Source organism: Labrus mixtus, chromosome 19, assembly GCF_963584025.1.
Source record: "Labrus mixtus chromosome 19, fLabMix1.1, whole genome shotgun sequence".
NCBI lineage: Eukaryota > Metazoa > Chordata > Actinopteri > Labriformes > Labridae > Labrus > Labrus mixtus.
Genome location: NC_083630.1, coordinates 24523822 through 24544018, shown reverse-complemented (window position 1 = coordinate 24544018; position 20197 = coordinate 24523822). Strand labels below are relative to the sequence as shown.

At 42.5% G+C, this 20197-nt stretch overlaps 2 protein-coding genes across 7 annotated transcripts in view; both read right to left on the bottom strand.

The window, feature by feature from the left end:
• The window catches only part of LOC132994233 (xin actin-binding repeat-containing protein 1-like), a 140782-nt gene that overhangs the window by 87903 nt on the left and 32682 nt on the right, over positions 1-20197 (bottom strand). For 2 of the 3 annotated variants that reach the window (XM_061064446.1, XM_061064448.1), the window contains one exon: positions 10117-11489. The exons of the other annotated variant lie outside the window; for it this stretch is intronic. The gene's annotated coding sequence lies outside the window, so the exon portion shown is untranslated. Of the gene's footprint in view, positions 1-10116; positions 11490-20197 lie in introns of those variants that run through there. 3 annotated transcript variants of the gene reach the window in all.
• Positions 1-20197, bottom strand: part of malrd1 (MAM and LDL receptor class A domain containing 1) — a 59354-nt gene that overhangs the window by 27774 nt on the left and 11383 nt on the right. For all 4 annotated transcript variants that reach the window (XM_061064445.1, XM_061064444.1, XM_061064443.1 and 1 more), the window contains exons 9-19: positions 19180-19547; positions 17729-18174; positions 14716-14803; positions 14212-14391; positions 13965-14103; positions 11830-11986; positions 11635-11745; positions 9366-9579; positions 8997-9244; positions 6863-7151; positions 1600-1845 (exon numbers count right to left, since the gene is read on the bottom strand). In XM_061064445.1, the coding sequence (XP_060920428.1) occupies positions 1600-1845; positions 6863-7151; positions 8997-9244; positions 9366-9579; positions 11635-11745; positions 11830-11986; positions 13965-14103; positions 14212-14391; positions 14716-14803; positions 17729-18174; positions 19180-19547 (2486 nt within the window). The remainder of the gene's footprint in view (positions 1-1599; positions 1846-6862; positions 7152-8996; positions 9245-9365; positions 9580-11634; positions 11746-11829; positions 11987-13964; positions 14104-14211; positions 14392-14715; positions 14804-17728; positions 18175-19179; positions 19548-20197) is intronic.

Sequence of the window (20197 nt, the reverse complement as noted above, 5' to 3'; positions counted from 1 at the left end):
TCTTATGATGGTTCTTGTGATGGTTCTTGTGATGGTTCTTATGATGGTTCTTGCGATGGTTCTTATGATGGTTCTTGTGATGGTTCTTGTGATGGTTCTTATGATGTTCTTATGATGGTTCTTATGATGGTTCTTGTGATGGTTCTTGTGATGGTTCTTATGATGTTCTTATGATGGTTCTTATGATGTTCTTATGATGGTTCTTGTGATGGTTCTTATGATAGTTCTTATGATGGTTCTTATGATGGTTCTTATGATGGTTCTTGTGATGGTTCTTATGATAGTTCTTATGATGTTCTTATGATGGTTCTGATGATGGTTCTCATGATGGTTCTTGTGATGGTTCTTGTGATGGTTCTTATGATGGTTCTTGTGATGGTTCTTGTGTTACCTGGGTTCTAATGATGGTTCTTATGATGGTTCTTATGATGGTTCTTGTGTTACCTGGGTTCTAATGATGGTTCTTATGATGGTTCTTATGATGGTTCTTATGATGGTTCTTGTGATGGTTCTTGTGATGGTTCTTATGATGGTTCTTATGATGGTTCTTATGATGGTTCTAATGATGGTTCTTATGATGGTTCTTATGATGGTTCTTATGATGGTTCTTGTGATGGTTCTTATGATGTTCTTATGATGGTTCTTATGATGGTTCTTGTGATGGTTCTTGTGATGGTTCTTATGATGTTCTTATGATGGTTCTTATGATGTTCTTATGATGGTTCTTGTGATGGTTCTTATGATAGTTCTTATGATGGTTCTTATGATGGTTCTTATGATGGTTCTTGTGATGGTTCTTATGATAGTTCTTATGATGTTCTTATGATGGTTCTGATGATGGTTCTCATGATGGTTCTTGTGATGGTTCTTGTGATGGTCGGGTTATATATGTCTGTTGGGTATCGTGCACTTTGGGTTCTTTTCTGTTGAATTGTATTTAATTATTTTTAGTATTTTGTATTTGTTATGTTCTTGCTGTTGTTTCTGTTCTTCTGTGTTTGGTTTAGTTTGTTCTTGTTTTTGCTGTTTGTCAAAGCACTTTGTAAACCTGTGTTTTTAAAAGGTGCTATAGAAATAAAGTTATTATTATATAATATTTCAGAGTCTCTATATTTTCTATAGTCTCCATGTTCTGAGCCTTTTTGCAGCTTCAAATATGCACCACTGTAACTGCTCCTTCTTTGCCCTTGTGTTCTTTCCCTTTTCATTGTACACATTGAATGATGGAATTAAAGCCGTGCATCAATCGCACCCAAGCTCACCTGCTGAACATTCACATTCTGGGAAGTAGCTCATTGATTTTGTCACACAAAGTGGATGAAACATGAATTAAACATTGTGGAGAGCTACAGCAACATTTGGAATGCAAACAGGTGAACATTTTAAATTCAGCTCGGTTTCGTTTTCGCTGGTTAAACAAAACCACCCACAAGTGTTCATGCACTTGCTCAATTACACGATGGTAATTCAGAGCGGAGGCTGGAAAAGCACAGAATCTCATCGTCAGGAGAAACTGGACTCAACAAAAGTTTGACAACTTTTAAATTAGGGGACTTTTTGAAAGAGTATATGTTCTACAAACACAGTGTGAATACAAACCATTTTCATCCATCAGTGTGTGGTCGTGTGGAGGCCGCATGCTTCTGACAGACCCCGTGCCCAGCGTCCAATTGAAATTATTGGCCGGGGAGCTCTTCCAGCCACATCGACCGCTCTCAAAGCTGCAGGAAGTCCCACAATCCTTTTCATCGGTGCCGTCGCCACAATCGTCTGTGAAGTCACAGCTCCGCCCTGGGTGGAAATACCGGCCGTTTTCACACGGCAGGAGGTCTGAAGGACAGATGCCTGGAAAAAAAAGACAAGCAGGTGAAAATATAATTCACAGTACTCGTGTTTGTTTTCCAACATTACAATTGTTATGTTTTATTGTACTGAGAGAGACTGGTGTGTGGAAGAGCATTTGCTCACTTGTTAAATGTTATGGATATAGTTCCACTCACTGCTAAAAACGGCCAGTTATAGCTTAGTTTAGCATAATAACATAAAACAGGGTGAAATGCTACGCCGACTACACTAGAGGCCAAAATCTACCTACCAGAGCCTCAAAAATGTACTTATTTTTAGATTACTTCATTTTCTGGAGAAAAAGAAACATATTAAGGGAAGTCACTGACCGTTTTCCTGTTTCTTGTCTTAATGCTAAGCTACGCTAATCTACCACAGGCGTTATATTTATTGTCACGATACAGACATGTTGTATGGTGTTGATCTTCTCGTCTCAGTCTTGGCAAGAATAATATAAAAACAGATTATTCCTTCGAGAATGACATAGCAAAGGGTGCCAGATAGCATAGCGGTTATGTTGCGTTCCGCTTGTACAGAGGCCATAGACCCGTGGGTTCGAATCTGACCTCAGCCCTCTGGCATCCCTCTCTCTTACAACCAAACATTTAAAGTCTAATCTAATAAAGGCAAAAGTGGCACAAGATGGAAAAGAATGGGAAAGCGCAATGGCTGGAATCTGCTTCTTTTGGTGCCAGGCATTCCAGCGGGGTCAGAGCCTGGCTTTGGGGAGTGTTAGAAAGGGAGATGAGGCGTGATGAAGAGGGGTGGTCCCTGTAAGTAAAAGGAGAGAAAGGGGTATAAGTCCCTCCTAATCCTTTTGTTCCTCTTCAGATGCACAGGACCAGAAGCAATGCGGCCCCAACAAAGCCACAGAGGAAGCCAGGAAGCCAGGAAGCCACGGCCCCCCCGACTGTGAAGCCAGACTGCCTCACCTCCTGACAGCGGAGCACAGTGGATTCATATTAAAGAAGTGTTCATGTGAAAGGACACTTCTCCTAGAAGTCGTTACACTCTCTGAATTAATTTGTCCTTATTAATTTGAGTTCTTATTTTATGACATAGATAACTTTGATGTTCTTTAATGCTGTGTGATGAATGACCTTCACACCAGGGACCCTCTGTCCCCCTACACAGTATGGAAGGCACACTGCCCCCTCCTGGTAGGATATTTCTACAGATCATTAATTTTATATACTACTTTAACTGATGTCAACAGTGCTGATTCAAGAGACTGTTGGGGCCCTCGGCAAAAATTAATTGGGGCGGGGGGCCTCCAACCAGTGCTCACCCCAATGATGTCTCCTATAAACATCTCCCTCTCTTCATTTTCCTTTGTTGACTTTCATTGACAAACTTTGGTTTCACAGCAACAACACATGTGACGCTTTGTTGGACAACCAGAGTGAGTGCTGTTATATGGGGCCCCCCTTAGGGAGGTTTCCTACTGTCATTGCAAAATTTTCACATTTTGAGTGTATTTTAAGGTTTAAAGATTGTGAAAAACTGCAAAAAAAAAGGAGCACACTCGACAATGAATAAAGTTCCAGGTGCACGACCGCAAGAAGACTTAAAAAGAGACAAAAAGTCAGCACACTAAAGTTTCCTTTATCTGGGCGAGAGCATCGACAAAACAACGACGGACGCGTTTCAGCACTAGGCCTTCATCAGCGCCCTAGATAAAGGAATAAAGGAAACATGAAGGACATTTAGTGTGCTGACTTTTTTGTCTCTTTTTAAAGTTTGTCAACCCTTGGGGCCCCCGTTCTGATCTGGGGCCCCAAGCAGTTGCCTGCCCTGCCGGTTGACAAGCAACACCTCTGGATGTCAATAATGCCAATTATAATTAAAATAGTGTAACAGTGCGCTAGTGTTGAGTACAGAGGGCCATGGAGTGAAGGTGACTGTTGTGTATTTTCTACAGACAAGTTCAGCTCAAAGCCAAATAATGTCGTGACCGAGGAGGGTTCAAAAATACATTTTTACCTTCATTAATAACCTCCATGTGAGTGAAATCTTCTTAATTCTCTTCTAATGAAAGTCATGGATCCTTCCATGACTTTCATTATTCCACTTTTTATTATCTCTGCTGCCTGATTATGAAGTTTGATGGAGCTCAAGTAGAAACTCAATTACATTTCTGATTCTGATTGCTGGGTATGGTTTGTTTTTCTCCATGTGGGCTGCATCGACACACAGAGCCTCTGAATGTGCTGCATCTATGTTGAGTATTCTGCATCAGTCTACAATGTGTTTTTAAAAGGGAAGGAAAAAAAACACTGAGGCTCATGCTGCGGGCGCACGCGGCGCTCCAGCACTCCCATCATGTAATGAGATGATGTTTTAGAATGAAGCAGCCCTGAGGGCTTCAGTATATAATTACAGCTCCTGCTGTCTTTGGGCTCATCAGTATAACTGTACATCCACTTCAGCCTGCAGCAGCTATAAACCACCCGGCCCCCTGCCCCCCCGCATACCCGCCCCCCCGCCTCCTGCACTTCCCTTAATGGTGGGATGAACTTGGTTTCACTGTCAGAGCAGAGGTTGTACTCGCTGTCCAAAACTTATATGTCCCTCTCTATTTCAGAAAAGATTCTCTCATGTTTAGAAAAATAAAAAAAATAAATAAAGAGAAAAAAGAAAGAAAGAAAATAAATTAAAATAAATAAATAAAATAAACGCAAATGAACCTTTTACAACGAAAAAAGAAGAAAAATATATACAGACAGAGATTTAAATATGCAACTGTTGTGCATAATCACATATAAGTTAATTTACCTGAGATCATATTATTCATATTGTTTATATATTACTACATTATCGGATGTTAAGTGCTCGATGAGTGGTGCCTGGGGAGGGCCATTCATGAAGGACAAGATGCGATTTCTTGCTTATTTTAATTTTGGGTAAAAAGCCTTTCAAAATAAAGAACTAGAGGGTTGTTAGTTGTTAGTTAACTAGATGGGTTTTTTTTAAGGTTTTTTTAGTTTCTTGTGTTTCTGTGATAGGATCTACATGACAGACACTGCCTGCTTGTTTGCTGTAGCTAACGTCACACAGCAACATGTATCTAAATTAACTCATTATTCATGAGTTTTCTTCACTTCCCCTGAGCTCTCCAGTGACTGATTGATACTCTGACTCTGAGGGACTTTAGCCATTTCCTATAAACACTAATACTGACGAATGTAGGGAGACAATAAGGCCGAGAAACCAGCGAGAGAAATAAATGCATCACACTTCTTCTGTTGACGAATCTCGTCTTCTGCAGCTCATCTCTCTTTAAAAACAACAACAGAGCCTCATTCAGGGGCTTCACAGCTTCACAGCTTCACAGCTTCACAGCTTCACTCATTTCTGAGCACAGTGGAGTTTAGAAACTGTCTCCTCCCCGGCATCCAATACAAGAGAAAGACAATAAATTTAACAGGCCAATTATAGGCCCAGTAACAAAGGCAATAAATCAGCTCTAGTTGTTTTCTCTCGCCTCTGAAAGGTTTCCCCCGTGAAGAGGGGAAGGGATGCAGAGGACCATCGAAGAGATGAATCGTTCCCCAGCCACAGATTCAGACGATGAAGGGGCTGGCTTTAGTCTGTGCTTAGACGGACAGGGACAAACACTGTGAGGGACCTCAGTACGTCAAGTCAATGAGGGAGTTATTCAGAATGATTCTGCTTTGTGTCTCATGGATAATGTGTTTTTATTGTTTTTTCCGTATCTTAACAATACTTTAGTTAGAAGAAGATTGTGAACAAGGCTGCTCAGATGTCCAAAAATATTTAAACGAGATAGCAACATTTTTTTGTTGATGTGATGCTAGCGCTCTAGCTCTATTGACAGCTAACGCTAGCTAGCAGATTCTTTATGGCTAGCTTTTGAAACAAGAAAATGTGAGTCTCTCTAAATGTATGAAGTCACTTTACTCTCCATGACGAGAGTGTTAATGGGATAAGTAAACACCAAGTGGCAACCTCCAGTCTTATTAAAAAGGAAGCCAATGCAGAATTGCAAATTCCTGCAGTTCCTGGAGTGTCCACTAGAGGCTGGCTGCAGAAGCACAGGAAGTCACATACACACCCATTCTAAAAAGCCTGTTTTTACAGATGAACATGTTTACAACCTGGTTCAAAAACCCAAATAGGTGTGATTAGCTCATGTCTCGATGGACACACACTGTACGGGGGGGTGAATGTTTTGATGACTCATCAGTTTTGATTTGATGAAGGATAAGAGTTATTCACAATAAGGCGTGTAGCTGACCTGATTGACAGGTGGGCGCGGTGTAACGGTTTGTCAGGAGGTTTAAAACCCGCCTCAGCTCCAGCTCTCAGCCTGTCGTTAGGTTGACTGAAAGTTAGACTGAGACAGCATTTCCAGCATGGAGACCGCCATCGATGGGACTCCAGCGCCCCCTGCAGGAACGGGTGACGCCCCTCAGGCTTCGTCCAGTAATATTTACAGTCTATGTTATACTACTCTGTGGTGGAGATTCTTGTTTCCCTCTAGTTAAGCTTCATTTTGCATCCAGCTAATACTGTGACGTCATTGTGACATCTCTAAAATGTTTACTAAGTCATGTTCTGGACATACTTTACAGACCTGCTTTATTCAGTGTAGTTTTCTTGTTTAATACTCACTGAACCAGTTTCTGAAACTTCCAGTTTTTCACCCAGCAGCCAATAATTCTCTAATGCTCTTATCAGCACACTATCACACAAGTCATCAAAACTGCAGTTATCTTCTTTGAAGACTGGGATATCTTTCCTCAAATAGGAAAATCATTTTAATTAACACTCGGGGTTCTTCTTCTCACACTGGACGTCATTTCTTAACATTTGGTGAAAAGAAACTCAGCTATGAAAAAAAACCAGATAGTTACTTAAAGGACTTCAGTATGCTCCTTTTTAAAGGGATTAAAAAACTATTATTTAGAAGCTTAGCGGATAAGTCCCCCCGGTACTGTTCAGACAGTTTTTATGGTTGTGACAGCTTAGTAAGGAAAGCGAGTAGAGAGTGTACCTGGGGGAGGTGGAGGAGTGTTGTCCTCTGTTTCAACTGAGTAGGCGAGCAGACACCCTGGAGTGAACGTGATGTCGTCCAAGCAGATATCACCCTTTTGGCTGCGGCCCACCTTTCCCTCGAAGACCACCTGAAAGTCTCCGGTGTGGCTTAGCTGGATCTCCCTCCTCTGCCAGTAGTTTCCCTGATCTCCTGTTAGGTTCAGAAGGAGCTGAAGGCGTCCTTCGCTCTTCCTGAACACGCCGAGGGTCCCGATGCCATCTCCCGACATGTGGAGGTAGAAACGCATCTGGAGAACAGTCACAAAATTAAAAATGTTTTAATTTAAAGGTGACATATCCTCCTCCTCTTCTTCTTCAGTTTAAATAATTCTCAGAGCTCCTCAAAACATGTGTGTGAAGTTTCTTGTTCTAAATCCACTCTGATCCTGTATTTGATCATGTCTATAAACCCCTCTATTTCAGCCCTGCTCAGAACAGGCTGTTTCTGTGTCTGTACCTTTAAATATGTAAATGAGCTGTGTCTGACCACGCCCCCTCTCTGGAAGGGCTTGGGTGTACTCGGTCTTTCTCGCTCCATGTCCTATTGTTTACAGTGAGAAGGCAGACTCAGAGGGCAGAACAAACACCTAGCTGTGGGAGTGTCACCCACCTGGGGGAGGGGCTACTGCCCTTTGTGATGTCATGAAGGGAAAATCTCCAAACGGCCTGTTTGAGCACACATTTTCTGAAAAGTGGAGCAGGGAGAAGACGGAGAGGATGGACTTTTCTCATGATTGGGGGGTTTGTAGACGGACTAGAGACACATGTTAGAGTTTTAATACAAACAGACACTTTTTTATTTTCTGTTATATTCTTTTGATTTTACTCTGCTGAACAACCATCACCCCTGAAGGATTAATATCGAAAGAAACCAAAAAGTGGAGGCAAAAAAAAGGTGATTAAGTTTAAACCTTTTCTCTAGAAAGACGTATTTTATTCTTAGTCGAAGCTCAGAGAGAGATTGAGACTTTCCTCTGAGGCAGCGATATGTTTTATGGCTCTTCTCCAAATAGAGGTGTGTTCATGAGCTATACCCCAGCACAACTTCACCCTCCATCTCAGGAGAGAGATTGCACATCCTTCCTTCCTTCCCTCCCTCCCGTCCCTTCAGTTTAATTGGTGCCTTTTCGCTGACTGTTTGATTGATTGACAGGTCGGGAGTGGGATAAGACAGGAACGACGCGCAGAGCAAACTGTGCAGTCAATCAAGACATCGCTCCTCGGTGGAGCATCAGGCTGACAGCTGGGTCGACACACACACACACACACACACTATGAAGAGCACACACACATACAGTATACTCAGTTACTAATTGCTTGCTGTGTTACAACACATCTGCACATTAATGCATGACCAAAACCCACTGATTCAAAGACAATCATTTCTGAAGACTCTTTTAGCAGACAAAGACATCTTTGATAAATACTATAAGTTCTTTCTTGCGGTGACTTTGACGGGAGGATTGATAACTCTCTTTTTTTTGATCCAGCAGATGTCGCCCTTGAGCACCAGCATGAAACCAAAACAACTCGCGCTGCATTGTTGTGTTAGCATGCTAATGCTAGCGATCTTTATTCTGCTCGTATCTTCACACTGCATGTAAATTTACCTGAAATGAGCGTGATCTAGAAACACAGTTAAGCAGTGAGTACAGTATGTTATTCTTCTTTTCTCTAGTCCCTCAATTAAACAACTTTTATACACGAGGGGAGGAGTCAGCCGGCCGTCCGGGCGATGTAAACAAAGTGAAGATAGGACTCTGAAAACTCTGAAAACATCACAGACAGTGGGACTCGGGTGTTACACCCATTGTAGACAGTCATGACTCACAGAGTTATTTTCAGAGGAGATACTTGATTTCTACATTTAAGTGTGAAAAATCACAGATAAAGACTTTAAAAGTGAATCTCAGGAGCTAGTTAAGATGAACAATTTTAAGAAGGTAGGAAAATAAACATGAAAGTGTTTATCGATCAAACACTCTAAAGGCTCAAATAGTCTTGCTTTTGAACCAAGTGTTTTCTTTCTCTTGTTCCATCTACTCTTACTCTTAGTCTTTCTATTTCAGAGTTAGTATTAGACTCCAGCTCACCTTGCACTCTTTGCTCTTGCGGCTCAGTAACGGTCCTGATATGCGGGCGGTGTCCCCGGCTGCCTGGGGGAAGGAGCTCTCCAGGTAAAGGTAGTGCCCAGAGGGGTCTCTCAGGGTGTGGTCACTCGAAGGCCCAGCGCCAACTGTTGGAGTGCTGCCCGCTTTTATCAGCCAATCAAAGTCGTCCTCCCGCCACTGACGCCAGGAACAGAGGTCGAACTCGAAACTGCAGCGCAAGCCAAAGCCCTCTGAAAGGCAGCAAAGAGAAAATTAATCAGTTGAATCTGTACATATTGTGTGAAAGTGAATCTTTCTCAGGGCGTCATCGGAGGGGGGGGGGGGGGGGGGGGGCATCAGAGCAGGTCTCACTGCAAATGTAGGGGTCCTCGTCCGATTGGTCCCCGCAGTGGTTGATGAAGTCACACAGGTTGTCCTCGGGGATGCACTGGCCGTTGGCGCAGGCGTACTGCTCGGGTGTGCACGGCTGCTCCGGAGGAAGAGGAGGGGAGCAGCGCAGGAAGCTGACATCGTCTATCACCACGTCGCCCATGTAGCTGATCCCTCGCTTCACCCTGAACACCACCTGACCGAGACAACAAACATTCGATCAACTCAAATTCAACTTCAAGGAATCTGGATTTCACCAACTGGTCATTACCAAGCCTTAGCCTAAGTGCTAAATTAGCTTCATTTAGGCCTGACTTAGTAGTCGACTTGCCCCGAAGAAACTTGAGCCTTGTTTCTGCTGCGCTGAATCTTAGAAATACATGTCCATGTGAACGCCCGAGAGAGCAGCCTCCTCTGATATCCTCTGGTGTACAGCCAACATGCTCTACCTCTATTCAGAGCTCATCTAGTCTTAAATAATAACTTCTTTTTTTTTTTTTGCAACTTTGTGTTTATTGGGCAATCCAAACATTTATCCAGACATAGTTCATTTCTTACATCATTATTCTTTTTTTTTAAATAATGTTATACAAAACAATAATAGAATGCAGAAGAAGAAAACTAAATGGTTATAATAATATCTTAGTTTGCCCAATTTTGTTGTAATAGAGAAAAATAAAACAACAAAAAACAAGAAACCCACGAAAAAAACAAACAAAAAAAAAAAAAAACTGAATGACCTTCATGGTTACATTTTGTCTCCTGACTAAACTGAAGACTTCCGCTCAGTCTTAGTAAATTGCAGGATGAAACCTCGAGGTTGTCACCAGGCCCAGTGTTTGATGCTTGATCTCATGAGACAAGGTGCTAAAAAAAAAAGAAAAGCAGGAGCCGAATGCTGCTCTTCTACTGACTAATGTGATTCTGTGTCTCAGGGCAGTCTGTTGATGAAGAGCTAAGAGACAAGAGGAAAAGGGCACCTCAGCTGCTCCTTGCATCATCAGTGCAGATCCACGAGCGTCCGCTCTGACAAAGGTTAATTTGCATCAGTGAAAATGTGCAAAGGCCGTGGTATTTGGTCAAAGAGGTGACTGCTCCTGTCACGTGCAATCAAGACCCCTGTCCAGTGTGTGTTTGTGTGTGTAGAAGTGTGTGTGTGTGTGTGTTGTTGGCCTGGAATAACCTCAGCAGGCGGACTCACTGGATGGATTGAACCTCTGATTACCGTCACAGTCAAACGTAAAGACTCATTAGACTGAATTAGACTCATTCGATTCATCATTGATCAGCGAGGCCACGCTTCCATTTAGCACACCTTAACTGAAATGAGGCTCATTACTCTGATGTGGAGAGTGAGCTAAAGGCTGTTCTTCACTTCAAACCAAATGTCAATAATCAGAATGCCACTTTAATATTGTAAAATATAGACATAGATTTGAGGTCAATTTACATTGTGTTATCTCATAGAAGTCCCTGTCAACCCTGAATGAGGCTGAATGAAGTTTGAGAAACATTTGGTTTCTTTGTGATATATTCTGGTTTTAATTCTGCTAGTAGAGCCGCAGCTGGTTCCCTGAACATAAAACAAGTCCCATAACTTTCCCAAAAAGTCCACAAATTATGCTAAATTAACTTCACCATGTTCCTCTAACTCTAACATGTGTCTCTAGTCTGTCTACAAACCCCCCAATGATGAGAAAAGTCCATCCTCTCCGTCTTCTACCTGCTCCACTTTTCAGAAAATGTGTGCTCAAACAGGCCGTTTGGAGATTTTCCCTTCATGACATCACAAAGGGCAGTAGCCCCTCCCCCAGGTGGGTGACACTCCCACAGCTAGGTGTTTGTTCTGCCCTCTGAGTCTGCCTTCTCACCGTAAACAATAGGACATGGAGCCAGAAAGCACCGAGTACACCCAAGCCCTTCCAGAGAGGGGGCGTGGTCAGACACCGCTCATTTACATATTTAAAGGTACAGACACAGAAACAGCCTGTTCTGAGCAGGGCTGAAATAGAGGGGTTTATAGACATGATCAAATACAGGATCAGAGTGGATTTAGAACAAGAAACTTCACACACATGTTTTGAGGAGCTCTGACACTTATTTAAACTGAAGAGGAGGAGGAGGAGGATATGTCACCTTTAAGATTAGAGTCTAGATTGAAAATACGTTTAAACTACAGAGAGGGTGTCTCATGCAAAAGCCTTGTCTTATAATGTATTACATTACTAAGTAACTTTAAAAACGTACAGACCTGAAAGGTGTTCGATAACCCCAAAAACACTTCTCCTCGTCTCCATTTGTTGCCTTGGTTACCAGTCTGAGACCAAACCTCCTGAGTGACGTTCCCATTCTTCAGCAGAACCTGCAGATACAGGTTGATACGAGAGACAGCTTTTAACATGGAGCCTCATCATCACGCTGAGCAGAGCACGTTCCCTCTCCTTACCTGCAGTGATCCCACTGTGAAGCCGCTCATGTGGTACCAGAAGACCAGGGTGCACTGTGGCCCAGTGGAGGAGATGAAGGGTGTCTGGAGGTCGGTGGTTTGACCGTAGTTGCCGTTTGAGCTGTCGGCGCACATATACCAACCCTCTGGACTGCCTCTGTGGGAGTAGAGAAAGAACAGGATCATAACTAAATCTCTACTCTGAAGTGATGTTTTAGGAAGTTGAGCCTTTTTACTTTCTTGAAATGTTCTCTCTCTTTCACAAATAAGGACTACAAGATTTTGCAGTCTTGATATCTTTTCCCAACGCTACTGTCAAGTTCAACAAAACCTCAATTACTTATTTAAAGGTTCTTAAAATTACTTAAAAATATGTCTTCCTTGATTCCAAATCGAGAGTCTATGAATGCAGAAAATGATTCGTCCTCATTTTAAAACTTCAACAGCAGAACACAGAATTTCTCATCCCTCCAGAAGAGTCCATACTCGTTAAAATTTGCAACCTTGAATGCAATTTTTACTATTATCTACTACTACTCATGTAATTCTTCAAATATTGAACCAGGAACCGGCTTCTAAATTGGTTTTGATGTAAGAAATCACGCTCATGGACTCATGTGTCAGGTAAACTCAGGTGAGGTGAGCACAGAGAAATCCTTCTCCTTTCAGCAGCTTACAGGGAAAAACAACCTTCTGCTGTCAAACGCTGCACAAGGCCAGACATCCACTGAGCATATGAAACATGTTTTTCTGAGAGGAGGTTTGTTTTTATAACCTGAGGTCTCATTTTAACAGCTCTCAACAGGTTTAATGTATGATGAGGTGAGCTTCCTACAGGCAAAACCATTAACTATTAACACCAAGTATCTATGAGCAATATCTGAGTTTTACAGTTTGTATCTCAAGTAAATACCCAGCAGACTACTACATGTCAGTGATATTAAGTTCAGTTAATAATTGCAATCCCGATGACAACTTGCAGCACTGTGACTCTATATCTGCTCCAACCCTTTTTGCCTCTGCTTTATTAAACGGCCATAAGAGGCGTGGCTCCACCCGAGTTAAATAAGGCACAGCTGCCCCCTCTTCGCTTCACTCACACCTTATCGATCGAGAGCCCGTCAAGGCTGCAGCACGAGGGGAGGAGGAGGCGGAGTGTCTCGGGGTTATGATAGAAGATTGTGTCTGCAGTTCTGGCTGAGGCGAGAAACGACTGAGATGTATTGGTCAAAGTGCAGCGCTGTTTTTTCTTTTCTGCTCACACGATTCACTCAATAAAACATAGATAACAGGTCACTGCAGGCTATTAGACGGGCCTCACTCTTTCAGCTCACAAAGTACATTAGCTTTCAGTGGAAGAAACGTCATTTCAGAGACTTCCCTTCACACATTAACATGAATATGTATTTACTAGGTTACACATTTTCTTTCTATTTAATCTCCACATTATTTTAATAGCTAATCCTTCTTCATGAGACTTCAAAGACAAAGTCCAAGAGTATACGATGACATCTTCAGCATTCTTGTTTTATCCGTCCAACAGTCTGTGATCTCTAGAAATTCAATTAACTGGAATTAAAGGAGCAGTATGTAACTCTGACCCCTAGTGTTTAAAATGGGTACTGCAGTCCAAATTCTAAACCTTGTAGTGACCTGTGTGAGTCCATGCTCACACAAGTCACCATGTGGTGGACTCTGAAGCTTCAGTGTTTATCCAGCTCTGCATGGGTCTGTAAACCTTTCTGTGTTCTAACCTCTCTCCATTTTTCAAAAGCATCTCCAATATTGATCCTAGTTTGAGCACATTTCTGCTCGTGGAGCTTATTAGAAACATGCAGAGGCTTTTTAGGTCGGGTACAATCACTTCTATCTGAACCACTTCTCTCGCCCGCTTCCATCGCTGCAACACCTGTTGACCTGATAACTGCTCTCATATCTGGCAAACAGAGGGGCGTCCAAAACGGCCGTGTGGGGGCGTGTCTTAAAAGCGCCTACCTTCTCTGGTCCAAACAAATCCAGAGCATTCAGGAGCAGAATCTAAAGTTAGAAGGAGGACATACTGGCTGCTGCATTGTTATTAATAGCTTCAGATGTACAGACGTCACTGTAACATTTCTTTATTTGGCCGTACTCACAGGGTGTGGTCGTTAATAGGACGGTGGTATTGCTCTCCATCGTGAATGCTCTCCCCTTGTTCCGGTGACCAGTGAAATGTGGTGTCGTTGCTTTTCCAACCACAAGTGTCACCACCTTCAAAATCACACCGCTCCTTCACTGGAGTGAGAGAGAAGAAAAGGTAGGCTTAGAAATCACACACAAAAAAGAGGAAGAGAACTCGGAAGACGAAAAAAGTCAGAAATGAAGGGGGGAGAATTTTTGTACCACAGTTTAATTCGTCCGAGCCATCAGAACAATCCTGTCTGAAGTCGCACACGTTGCTGTTAGACACACACTCCCCGTGTGTCCCACACACAAACTCTCCATCAGGGCAGCTGTGGGGCAGGACTGTGGAGGCCGGAGGGGTCACTGTAGGGGTCGTTGTATTTGGTTTGGGGAGCTCTCCTGGAAATGGGGGAAAGTATAAAACACGACATCAGCAGCTGAAATTACACTTTACTGAAACTTATCTTTTTAGGTAAAAGGATCAATCAGTAAGATATCTACTGAACTTAATGAGTGACCTTACTATCTGATCAGACATTAAGGAAACATGCTATGTTGAAGTGCTGGCTTCTCTGGTTTGTATTTGAGAAGGGAAGTGGTTTTAAGGCACCACTACATGTCCGTTTTGGACGCTCCTTGGTTTGGACGACTCTCTCCAATGTTAACAATTTGGACTGCAGTAAACGCTTAAACATATTGTTCCTTTAAGGAACAATCACTTACCTTCATATGGGACACAGTTCAGGAAGGACAGGTCATCAATGGCGATGTCTCCATTAAAATCATCGCCTACTGTACCTTCAATCACAATCTGGCAAAAACAAAAAAAAAACAAAGACAAGAAAAGATCTATTATCTACAATTAATAAGAACATGTTCAACTGTTTCTCTAACGACTCTGAGGGCCTCGAGCCTCTTCTGAAGAAACTGGCTTCAGCCACAAGGCAACGATAGGAGTATGAAAAGTCCCAGGAACTCAAAACCTGGTCCGCTAATGAGCCAAACATCTGCTACAGGGTTACAAGACAAACCAAAACCCATTCCAGGTAAATTAATTTTCATATTGCAATTAAAGGAAAATGTCACTGCCTCGACTTCTACCATACTTAGGCATAAATACGATCTCTTAAACTTGTCAAATTGAACGAGTCAGCAAGTTAACTTCTTATTTTGGTTTGTTATGTTAGCTGTTAGCTAGCTGGCAAGTCTAGCTAGTAACTTGGATGTTTTACTCGCCTGTTAACCAAAATTGGATCAGTGCAGATTATTCTGAAGCAACTAATCTCATGTTATTTGTCCCTTCAGGCTCTCCGTAGATAGTGGTCCTCAGTGTCTCCCTGTAGTCTCAGTGATGTAAAAGAAGAACACTGCTGCATCTTTGAATGTCTCATTTCACTTTAACAAACTCTCAGACAGTAATATCCACCTTATGACATCACACATTGACCTTATGACATCACACATTGACCTGATGACATCACACATTGACCTTATGACATCACACATTGACCTGATGACATCACACATTGACCTGATGACATCACACATTGACCTTATGACATCACACTGACCTCATGACATCACACATTGACCTTATGACATCACACTGACCTCATGACATCACACATTGACCTAGTGACATCACACATTGACCTTGTGACATCACACATTGACCTAATGACATCACACATTGACCTTATGACATCACACAATGACCTTATGACATCACACATTGACCTGATGACATCACACATTGACCTGATGACATCACACTGACCTCATGACATCACACATTGACCTTATGACATCACACTGACCTCATGACATCACACATTGACCTAGTGACATCACACATTGACCTTGTGACATCACACATTGACCTAATGACATCACATATTGACCTTATGACATCACACAATGACCTTATGACATCACACATTGACCTTATGACATCACACAATGATCTTATGACATCACACAATGACCTTATGACATCACACATTGACCTTATGACATCACACAATGATCTTATGACATCACACAATGATCTTATGACTCACACAATGACCTTATGACATCACACATTGACCTTATGACATCACACATTGACCTTATGACATCACACATTGACCTTTGTTACCGTTCCTTTGGGCTGTTTGACGTCATGGTCTGTTGTATTTCTGGTTAAAGCGTTGATACACTGAATTTAAAGTTTTGTCCCAGTTTCCCAATTCAACCAATCATTAGCTAAAAGCTTTTACATCATTGCTGTAGTATTTTGGAATTTGGGGATATTGAACACAGTGCGATAAGCTGATAAGGAAACCACATTTTGTAAATTAAGGACATGTTTTCAGCTAATAATGTTATTGTTATAATCAGGCCAATACACATGTGCATTTCATTACTCAGAGTTTCATAAATATGAAAAAGCCTGTTGAATATTTATTTGAACAGCTATCTGGAAGAGGCACCGTGTGAGTGTTGACTGTAGGAGTTCAGAATGTCACATTAGCATGATTCAAGACGCCGTGTTTTGCACAAACATTTTGAAACATTTTCTCCAAATAATCAGCCGTTTCTACGCGCTGCCTCGGCAAACAGATCGTCTTAGAAATAATTGAATTTGCTAAGCTCATTTCTAATTGTTTTTTAAGATAAGACAGACAAAGAGTGATACGCATTAAATGTGGTTTCAAAGCTCGTATGAAAACTCAATGTGAATCCAAAATGAGTGTGTTGGTACAATTGACGTCAAAAAATGTGCAAAATGTAATTTTGTGGCTGAATGCTCGCTGTGGGAGCAAACTGATCAGCCTGAGTGTGATGTCCAGCATGTTTCAGTCAACCATACAAACAGCCTACACACTTAAGTTTGATTTGTTATGAGTTTATTTTTTGCTTTGTTTAGATTTAGAGCTTTTTAGTTACCTGGATGTTTGGGGCTGGAACTTCCTGATCTGGGCAAAAGGTGTGGCCAAGGGCAGACCAAGATCTTTACAATGAAGCCAGTTTATTGGAGCAGACCATGTGTTGTGATGTCATGGGGGGGATTTGGGTTTAGTTGGTTTTTCCTTGTATTGAGTTAATTTGGTGTCCATTTTGTTTAGTCCTTGGGTTGGAGTTGGTTTGGCCAAACATCTACATTTAAGTTCCCCTTTTGTCTCAGTGTGTTTTTTGAGTTCAAACCTTATTTTTCGTCTTGTTAATTTAAAGTTATATTAAGTTGACATTTTTAATTATAAGCCTCGTTCTTATAATTTGGTTTTCTATTTTTGGGTAAAATAAAAAACCCACCTTTTCTTTACAGTTACTCCTGTGCCTCATGTCTTACTGTTTGCTCCCTAACACTGAGTCTGAATTGAATTCATCAGTATCCCCCCCCCTCCCCCCCACCCTTCTTATCCTATCAGTGAATGTAAGAAACAGAGCTCCAGTTTTTGACACCATAATGGAGTGAAAGTATTTTACAGCCCGTCAGGTAACACTCACTCATGAGAAATGACAACAGAAGTGTTCAAGTCAAGTTGTGAAGTTATTCAATTGATCTTTATCACAATGATGCTGCGCTCTGTTTCAACACTTAACTTGACAAGCGTTTCATTTTCGCCTGACATGGAACGTTGTTTATCTTTTGCTCGAGTCTGCAGGTTATCCTCGCTCAGGCTGTTGTTTAATACCACTGGTAGTCTGAGAACTCTGAAAGAACTTGTTCACATTAATTGTACTCAGTTACCTGAAAAGGGCGACCGCTGTTGAGGTAGAGAGTCTTCCGGTGCCACAGATTTCCTTGGTCTCCGTATCGTACCCACAGCATGTGGCCCCGCCCTGTGGCGGTGGTCCTGAGGTAAACTGCCAGGCAGAAAACCTGCGAGCCGAACATGTGGTAGTGGAAGCGAAAGACGCAGTGTTGGCGGGACCCGGACTGGCCCTCGGCGTGCAGATTGGTGGGCTGGAAGAGTCTGCTCAGCAGCACCGCCGTATCCTTGAACTCCTGGGGGGCGGAGGACTCGATGTACAGGTAGTGGCCGTACCCGGTGCCGAGCGTGTGGTCCCTCCAGGGCCCCGTGTTGACGGACGGCGTCGGGCCTTGGTTGCGGGTCCAGTCGAACACGTCTCCTCCGCTCTGTTCTTGTTTCCAGCTGCACAGACCGTCCTCAAAGCTGCACTGCAGTTCTGGAGCTGCCAGAGAAAACAGGAAAACATCTGTGAGACTAAACTGACAGCTTCACCTGAATCAGATACCAAAGTTTAATTTGTAGATGATTATTTTAACATGTACATGTATTTCTATGTGATTTTTCACACTTAAATATATAAATCAAGTATCTCCTCTGAAAATAACTCTGTGAGTCATGACTGTCTACAATGAGTGTAACACCCGAGTCCCACTGTCTGTGATGTTTTCAGAGTTTTCAGAGTCCTATCTTCACTTTGTTTACATCGCCCGGACGGCCGGCTGACTCCTCCCCTCGTGTATAAAAGTTGTTTAATTGAGGGACTAGAGAAAAGAAGAATAACATACTGTACTCACTGCTTAACTGTGTTTCTAGATCACGCTCATTTCAGGTAAATTTACATGCAGTGTGAAGATACGAGCAGAATAAAGATCACTAGCATTAGCATTAGCATGCTAACACAACAATGCAGCGAGTTGTTTTGGTTTCATGCTGGTGCTCAAGGGCGACACCTGCTGGATCAAAAAAATCACATATAAAGACTTTAAATCAATTCTTTAAGTGAACTAAAGGCTGGGTGTTTCAGTCACTACTAGAGCCTCCTGCTCCTCCTGCAGCTTTTCCCGCCAGTACACCGTCGCCACCTATTGGCACCCTCCCTGTATTGTCTCTCAGCCAATCAGTGGCCAGCCTGCTCATTCTGCCACACACCTGTTGCTTGTTTGCTCGTTTACCCCTCAGTACTTAAACCAGTCAGTTAGCCTTTGTTGTTGCCAGATCGTAGTTTGTGCTCTTGCCTGATTGTGTGTATACTGCCTTTTGAATTTTTTCACTTTTGCCTGTTTTCCTGATTTGAGTTTTTGCCTGATGCCTCCGTACTTCTGCCTGGTTGACGGACTGAATTGTGCTCTGCCTGAAACCTTCAGTAAACTCCTGCCTCTGCCCTGTGATTCTCTTCTCTGATCTGTAACAACTGCTGAACATGAAAAACCAAAAAAGAGACACTCACAGCACCCCTCCTCATCAGATCCATCCCCGCAGTTATCTTCAAGGTCACAGAGCTGCAGCTGCTCCACACACGCCTCGCTGTGTGTGCAGTGGAAGTGTGTGTGCGCCGGGCACTCTGCCACAGCCAGAGGCATGGAGCAGTTGTTGAAGGTGACGTCGTCCAAGGCGGAGACGCCGTCAAACACGGCCAGGCTGAGCTTAGCCAGAGCGATCTGGAAGGGCTGGGTGATGCGTCCCAGCTGGATGGTGACCTGGTGCCAACGGGGTCCCTGGTCGTACAGAGTTCTCCATATGACAGTGTTGTTTGGGACTCCATCGATGCGGAGGTACATGTCTGCAGCTCCGACGGATATGCCAGAGTTATAATGCCTGAAGGAGAGATGGAAGATTACTTTTTGACTTTTACTTGGAGATAGGACAGTGGAGAGAGTCAGCAAATGGGGAGAGACAGAGAGGGGAATGGAACCAGAGGTCGGATTCAAACCCGGTCTGCCCACCTGGAGGATCACAACCTCTGCACTCTGTGTGCATACCAACCACTAGGCCATCAGCGCCCCATAAGATTAAATTCTTACTGACAATATTCAAAGATAAACTTTATTGATCTCCTATGGGGGATTTTTTTTTGCCCAAGAAACAGGAATATAATGATCAAAAATAACAAGAAGTTAAAAATCAAACATATGTACATCAGTTAAATAAAGGGAGAAGAAATACAATAGAATAATACTATGTATGTACACTTCCACTTGTGGAGAGAGTTATTATTATCATTAAAAACACACAGTATGTAGCATGGTACAGTGCATTCTGATTATACATTAAGCTTACATTACATCACATCTGCATCACACCTGATGCTGTAAATCACTTCCCCCTGTATGCTAGCTGAACATAAAACATGAGGCTTTTGATTAATCTGCAGAAAAAATCTAAAATGTATAAACCTCACCAACTTTTCTGCCAGGAGTACAACCCGTCAAATCAGACAACGGGGGAATAAAATCTGTCATTTGGCA